This window comes from Oncorhynchus gorbuscha, linkage group LG20 (assembly GCF_021184085.1).
Source record: "Oncorhynchus gorbuscha isolate QuinsamMale2020 ecotype Even-year linkage group LG20, OgorEven_v1.0, whole genome shotgun sequence".
NCBI classification, from domain to species: Eukaryota; Metazoa; Chordata; class Actinopteri; order Salmoniformes; family Salmonidae; genus Oncorhynchus; species Oncorhynchus gorbuscha.
This window is the reverse complement of record NC_060192.1, coordinates 43,740,145-43,748,387: the sequence shown is the minus strand read 5'-3', so window position 1 is coordinate 43,748,387 and position 8,243 is coordinate 43,740,145. Positions and strand designations below refer to the sequence as shown.

The 8,243-nt window shown below is 43.5% G+C and overlaps 1 protein-coding gene across 1 annotated transcript in view; it reads left to right on the top strand.

Annotated features, from left to right (window-relative positions):
* inpp5kb (inositol polyphosphate-5-phosphatase Kb) overlaps nt 1–4,116 on the top strand; it is a 37,217-nt gene extending 33,101 nt beyond the window's left edge. Inside the window, exons 9-11 of the mRNA XM_046317111.1 lie at nt 573–653; nt 867–971; nt 3,979–4,116. Coding sequence (XP_046173067.1) covers nt 573–653; nt 867–971; nt 3,979–4,047 — 255 coding nt within the window. The 3' untranslated portion in view covers nt 4,048–4,116. The remainder of the gene's footprint in view (nt 1–572; nt 654–866; nt 972–3,978) is intronic.
* Nucleotides 4,117–8,243: the final 4,127 nt, after the last annotated feature.

Genomic DNA, 8,243 nt, shown 5'->3' with positions numbered 1-8,243 from the left:
GAGAGAGAGGTGGGAGAGAGAGAGGTGGGAGAGAGAGAGAGGTGGGAGAGAGAGTGAGGTGGACAATGAGAGTAGAGAGAGAGAGAGAGAGAGAGAGAGAGAGAGGGGTGGGGGAACCAGAGGAGAGAGGGAGGTGGGGGGACAGAAGTGGGAGAGGGAGAGGTGGGGGAGAGAGAGAGAGAGGGACGGAGGTGGGGGAGAGAGAGAGGGGAGAGAGGTGGGGGAGAGAGAGAGAGAGGTGGAGGAGGTGGAGCGAGTGGGAGAGAGATAGAGAGAGAGGTGGGGGAGAGAGATAAACAGACAGACAGATTTGTAAACATGTGAGGGAGAGAAAGGTCTGATGGACCCCATCCTATCTTTCATGCTCTGATGTTTCTGATCTGTAAACGTGTGTGTGTGTGTGTGTGTGTGTGTGTGTGTGTGTGTGTGTGTGTGTGTGTGTGTGTGTGTGTGTGTGTGTGTGTGTGTGTGTGTGTGTGTGTGTGTGTGTGTGTGTGTGTGTGTGTTGTATCAACTGTGTGTGTGTGTGTGTGTGTTTGGTATGAACTGTTTATGTATTTCTCCCTCTGCAGGTGGGTTTTAAGACTGCGTCGGATTACGCTACCTTTGTCTGGGTCAAAGGTGAACTAGCAGAGGTCAACGAGGTCATGCAGGTAACAGAATAAAGTGTGTTATTGAGTATTGTTCAGGATATTGTCTCATGTCCTAATATCCTGTATTAACGTGTGTGTGTGTGTGTGTGTGTGTGTGTGTGTGTGTGTGTGTGTGTGTGTGTGTGTGTGTGTGTGTAAACAATGAACCAGTGCTAGTGTGTGTGTGTGTGTGTGTGTGTGTGTGTGTGTGTGTGTGTGTGTGTGTGTGTGTAGGTGTGTGTGAATAAGGATGACGTCCCACTAGTGGCTGGAGAGTATGTTCTGGGCTACTACAGTTACAACATGCAGAGCATCGTAGGATTCAGCCACAACTTCCAGGTGAGTTATTCTGGGTATTAAACCCTCAGGCTATTGGCAATCACTCACATATCTGGCACTAATACCTGCGGTTTCTCCCTCAGAGAATCGATTCAGATATTTTCTTGAAAATCTTATATGGTTGTAGAGGAGGCAGTGCATCTCTTTCTCTACCTCCCCTGTTGTTCGGGCGACCAGGTAGACACTCCTCTTTGGGCGGCCATGTCTAAATGTGTCTCCCTTTTTCAATCGCTGAGGCTGTGTTTGGTCTTTCTCTGTTTTGTATCTCTGACAGAGTAGATCGAGTTCATTCTGTGTTTGGTCTTTCTCTGTTTTGTATCTCGGACAGAGTAGATCGAGTTCATTCTGTGTTTGGTCTTTCTCTGTTTTGTATCTCGGACAGAGTAGATCGAGTTCATTCTGTGTTTGTTTCATTTCCCCAATTTGTCAAATATGAGGTTTTAATTTCTGTAACAATTTGGTTGATTTCCTTGTGTGTTTGGATAATAGTTGTTTAGTGTTTATAACAGCTGACATAGGGGACTCTTTTCAGGGTTCAGCTCTTGGGCTCTGAATTGTAAGGATGTTTTAGGGCTTAATGTCCTTTTCTTTAATATTTGCAATGAAAGGGAATCTGCAGAGTTCCGTTCTGCATTATTTTTATTATTATTATTATTATTATTATTATTATTATTATATTTGGTGCTTTTGGAGATTTAGGATCATTCTGCAGAATTCTGTATGTAGATTTTCTATACTTGTTTCTCCCAATGCGTGAATAAAGATTGGACCCCAATAAAGACTAGACTAGGTAAACAATGAACCAGACTAGGTAAACAATGAACCTAGCTAGCTAGGTAAACAATGAACCAGACTAGGTAAACAATGAACCTAGCTAGCTAGGTAAACAATGAACCAGACTAGGTAAACAATGAACCAGACTAGGTAAACAATGAACCAGACTAGGTAAACAATGAACCAGACTAGGTAAACAATGAACCAGACTAGGTAAACAATGAACCAGACTAGGTAAACAATGAACCAGACTAGGTAAACAATGAACCAGACTAGGTAAACAATGAACCAGACTAGGTAAACAATGAACCAGACTAGGTAAACAATGAACCAGACTAGGTAAACAATGAACCAGGTAAACTAGGTAAACAATGAACCAGACTAGGTAAACAATGAACCAGGCTAGGTAAACAATGAACCAGGCTAGGTAAACAATGAACCTAGCTAGGTAAACAATGAACCAGACTAGGTAAACAATGAACCAGACTAGGTAAACAATGAACCAGACTAGGTAAACAATGAACCAGACTAGGTAAACAATGAACCAGACTAGGTAAACAATGAACCAGACTAGGTAAACAATGAACCAGGCTAGGTAAACAATGAACCTAGCTAGCTGGGTAAACAATGAACCAGGCTAGGTAAACAATGAACCAGACTAGGTAAACAATGAACCAGACTAGGTAAACAATGAACCAGACTAGGTAAACAATGAACCAGACTAGGTAAACAATGAACCAGGCTAGGTAAACAATGAACCAGACTAGGTAAACAATGAACCTAGCTAGCTAGGTAAACAATGAACCAGACTAGGTAAACAATGAACCAGACTAGGTAAACAATGAACCAGACTAGGTAAACAATGAACCAGACTAGGTAAACAATGAACCAGGCTAGGTAAACAATGAACCAGACTAGGTAAACAATGAACCAGACTAGGTAAACAATGAACCAGACTAGGTAAACAATGAACCAGACTAGGTAAACAATGAACCAGACTAGGTAAACAATGAACCAGACTAGGTAAACAATGAACCAGGCTAGGTAAACAATGAACCAGACTAGGTAAACAATGAACCAGACTAGGTAAACAATGAACCAGACTAGGTAAACAATGAACCAGACTAGGTAAACAATGAACCAGACTAGGTAAACAATGAACCAGGCTAGGTAAACAACAGACTGGTAAACAAGACCAGACTAGGTAAACAAACCAATGCTAATGGTCCTTCTGTAGCTCAGTTGGTTGAATGAACAATGTAAACAATGAACCAGGCTAGTAAACAATGAACCAGGCTAGGTAAACAATAGGTAAACAATGAACCAACTAGGTAAACAATGAACCAGACTAGGTAAACAATGAACCAGACTGTAAACAATGAACCAGGCTAGGACAAAACAATGAACCAGGCTAGGTAAACAATGAACCAGGCTAGGTAAACAATGAACCAGACTAGGTAAACAATGAACCAGACTAGGTAAACAATGAACCAGGCTAGGTAAACAATGAACCAGGCTAGGTAAACAATGAACCAGACTAGGTAAACAATGAACCAGACTAGGTAAACAATGAACCAGACTAGGTAAACAATGAACCAGGCTAGATAAACAATGAACCAGACTAGGTAAACAATGAACCTAGCTAGGTAAACAATGAACCAGACTAGGTAAACAATGAACCAGACTAGGTAAACAATGAACCAGACTAGGTAAACAATGAACCAGACTAGGTAAACAATTAACCAGGCTAGGTAAACAATTAACCAGGCTAGGTAAACAATTAACCAGGCTAGGTAAACAACGTGTAAGATCACACATGTCATGTAACTTTACCTAACGAACCAGCCAGATAACGTTAGCTAGTTTTAAACAATAATGAACATAGTGCCAAATCTTGTCGTTACTACCCTGCATGAATCTGCTGGGAGCTAACCAACCAGGTTCAAATGTTAGCTAGCTAACATTAGGCTCTAAATAGCAAAACAAATGGCTCTGGGATATGAATAATAACATCATACACGTAACTTTAGCTAGGGAGCCAGCCAGCTAACGTTAGCTAGCTAACAGTACACTTTAGCTAGGGAGCCAGCCAGCTAACGCTAGCTAGCTAACAGTACACTTTAGCTTGAAATTAAACCATTATTATTTGGTAGTGTCTAACTGTGTCTCTCTCTCTCTCTTTTCCTGTATTATTTTGTCTCTTCTTCTCTCTCTAATCCCCCTCCCCATCTAGATTGTGGAGTCTAAGAGGGCTGTTACGGAGGGGATGGTTCCACAGGATGTCAACGGGTTGAACAAATAAACATTAACACCTCATTGGCCACACACACACACACGCGCACGCGCACGCACACACGCACACGCACACGCACACGCACGCACGCGCGCACACACACACACACACACACACACACACACACACGCGCGCGCGCGCGCACGCACGCGCACGCACACACGCACGCGCGCACACACACACACACACGCACGCACGCACGCACACACACACACACCTCCTTGGCCCTGACCCCGGCCCTGACCCCTGTGCCCCAATGAAGATGAGACAGAGGGGTATACTGCAAGGCAAGATCAATGAGTTGGCAGTTAACATTTAGAAACAATAGAAATAACTATTGATTTGCTGGTTAATTAAGAATGCTAAACTGTTTAAACTGATTATTTGAGTCAATAAGACCATGCCCATTTCAAGCTTATCATTCTAAAAAATTTAAAAAAATGTTATTTCATAATATTTAGGCAAAACAGCTGGCTTACTGATTAATCCTGCTTTAAAGTATAGAGAGACAGAACAGGTGGTAATATACCTGGGTTGAAGAGAGACAGAACAGGTGGTAATATACCTGGGTTGAAGAGAGAGAGACAGAACAGGTGGTAATATACCTGGGTTGAAGAGAGAGAGACAGAACAGGTGGTAATATACCTGGGTTGAAGAGAGAGAGACAGAACAGGTGGTAATATACCTGGGTTGAAGAGAGACAGAACAGGTGGTAATATACCTGGGTTGAAGAGAGAGAGAGACAGAACAGGTGGTAATATACCTGGGTTGAAGAGAGACAGAACAGGTGGTAATATACTTGGGTTGAAGAGAGAGAGACAGAACAGGTGGTAATATACCTGGGTTGAAGAGAGAGAGACAGAACAGGTGGTAATATACCTGGGTTGAAGAGAGACAGAACAGGTGGTAATATACCTGGGTTGATGAGAGACAGAACAGGTGGTAATATACCTGGGTTGAAGAGAGACAGAACAGGTGGTAATATACCTGGGTTGAAGAGAGACAGAACAGGTGGTAATATACCTGGGTTGAAGAGAGACAGAACAGGTGGTAATATACCTGGGTTGAAGAGAGAGAGACAGAACAGGTGGTAATATACCTGGGTTGAGAGAGACAGAACAGGTGGTAATATACCTGGGTTGAGAGAGAGAGACAGAACAGGTGGTAATATACCTGGGTTGAGAGAGAGAGACAGAACAGGTGGTAATATACCTGGGTTGAAGAGAGAGAGACAGAACAGGTGGTAATATACCTGGGTTGAAGAGAGACAGAACAGGTGGTAATATACCTGGGTTGAAGAGAGAGAGACAGAACAGGTGGTAATATACCTGGGTTGAAGAGAGACAGAACAGGTGGTAATATACCTGGGTTGAAGAGAGAGAGACAGAACAGGTGGTAATATACCTGGGTTGAAGAGAGAGAGACAGAACAGGTGGTAATATACCTGGGTTGATGAGAGAGAGACAGAACAGGTGGTAATATACCTGGGTTGAAGAGAGAGAGACAGAACAGGTGGTAATATACCTGGGTTGAAGAGAGACAGAACAGGTGGTAATATACCTGGGTTGAAGAGAGAGAGACAGAACAGGTGGTAATATACCTGGGTTGAAGAGAGAGACAGAACAGGTGGTAATATACCTGGGTTGATGAGAGAGAGACAGAACAGGTGGTAATATACCTGGGTTGAGAGAGAGAGACAGAACAGGTGGTAATATACCTGGGTTGAAGAGAGAGACAGAACAGGTGGTAATATACCTGGGTTGAAGAGAGAGACAGAACAGGTGGTAATATACCTGGGTTGAAGAGAGAGAGACAGAACAGGTGGTAATATACCTGGGTTGAAGAGAGACAGAACAGGTGGTAATATACCTGGGTTGAAGAGAGAGAGACAGAACAGGTGGTAATATACCTGGGTTGAAGAGAGAGAGACAGAACAGGTGGTAATATACCTGGGTTGAGAGAGAGACAGAACAGGTGGTAATATACCTGGGTTGAAGAGAGACAGAACAGGTGGTAATATACCTGGGTTGAAGAAGAGAGACAGAACAGGTGGTAATATACCTGGGTTGAAGAGAGAGAGAACAGGTGGTAATATACCTGGGTTGAAGAGAGAGAGACAGAACAGGTGGTAATATACCTGGGTTGAAGAGAGATACAGAACAGGTGGTAATATACCTGGGTTGAAGAGAGAGACAGAACAGGTGGTAATATACCTGGGTTGAAGAGAGAGACAGAACAGGTGGTAATATACCTGGGTTGAAGAGAGAGACAGAACAGGTGGTAATATACCTGGGTTGAAGAGAGAGAGACAGAACAGGTGGTAATATACCTGGGTTGATGAGAGAGAGACAGAACAGGTGGTAATATACCTGGGTTGAGAGAGAGAGACAGAACAGGTGGTAATATACCTGGGTTGAAGAGAGAGACAGAACAGGTGGTAATATACCTGGGTTGATGAGAGAGAGACAGAACAGGTGGTAATATACCTGGGTTGAAGAGAGAGAGACAGAACAGGTGGTAATATACCTGGGTTGAAGAGAGAGAGACAGAACAGGTGGTAATATACCTGGGTTGAAGAGAGAGAGACAGAACAGGTGGTAATATACCTGGGTTGAAGAGAGAGAGACAGAACAGGTGGTAATATACCTGGGTTGAAGAGAGAGAGACAGAACAGGTGGTAATATACCTGGGTTGATGAGAGAGAGACAGAACAGGTGGTAATATACCTGGGTTGAAGAGAGAGAGACAGAACAGGTGGTAATATACCTGGGTTGAAGAGAGACAGAACAGGTGGTAATATACCTGGGTTGAAGAGAGAGAGACAGAACAGGTGGTAATATACCTGGGTTGATGAGAGAGAGACAGAACAGGTGGTAATATACCTGGGTTGAAGAGAGACAGAACAGGTGGTAATATACCTGGGTTGATGAGAGAGAGACAGAACAGGTCGTAATATACCTGGGTTGAAGAGAGAGAGAGACAGAACAGGTGGTAATATACCTGGGTTGAAGAGAGAGAGAGACAGAACAGGTGGTAATATACCTGGGTTGAAGAGAGAGAGAGACAGAACAGGTGGTAATATACCTGGGTTGATGAGAGAGAGACAGAACAGGTGGTAATATACCTGGGTTGAAGAGAGCGAGAGACAGAACAGGTGGTAATATACCTGGGTTGAAGAGAGAGACAGAACAGGTGGTAATATACCTGGGTTGAAGAGAGAGAGACAGAACAGGTGGTAATATACCTGGGTTGAAGAGAGAGAGACAGAACAGGTGGTAATATACCTGGGTTGGAGAGAGAGAGAGACAGAACAGGTGGTAATATACCTGGGTTGAAGAGAGAGAGACAGAACAGGTGGTAATATACCTGGGTTGAAGAGAGACAGAACAGGTGGTAATATACCTGGGTTGAAGAGAGACAGAACAGGTGGTAATATACCTGGGTTGAAGAGAGACAGAACAGGTGGTAATATACCTGGGTTGAAGAGAGAGAGAACAGGTGGTAATATACCTGGGTTGAAGAGAGAGAGACAGAACAGGTGGTAATATACCTGGGTTGAAGAGAGACAGAACAGGTGGTAATATACCTGGGTTGAAGAGAGAGAGACAGAACAGGTGGTAATATACCTGGGTTGAAGAGAGAGATACAGAACAGGTGGTAATATACCTGGGTTGAAGAGAGAGAGACAGAACAGGTGGTAATATACCTGGGTTGAAGAGAGAGAGACAGAACAGGTGGTAATATACCTGGGTTGATGAGAGAGAGACAGAACAGGTGGTAATATACCTGGGTTGATGAGAGACAGAACAGGTGGTAATATACCTGGGTTGAAGAGAGACAGAACAGGTGGTAATATACCTGGGTTGATGAGAGACAGAACAGGTGGTAATATACCTGGGTTGAAGAGAGACAGAACAGGTGGTAATATACCTGGGTTGAAGAGAGACAGAACAGGTGGTTGAAGAGAGACAGAACAGGTGGTAATATACCTGGGTTGATGAGAGACAGAACAGGTGGTAATATACCTGGGTTGAAGAGAGAGACAGAACAGGTGGTAATATACCTGGGTTGAAGAGAGACAGAACAGGTGGTAATATACCTGGGTTGAAGAGAGACAGAACAGGTGGTAATATACCTGGGTTGAAGAGAGAGAGACAGAACAGGTAGTAATATACCTGGGTTGAAGAGAGAGAGACAGAACAGGT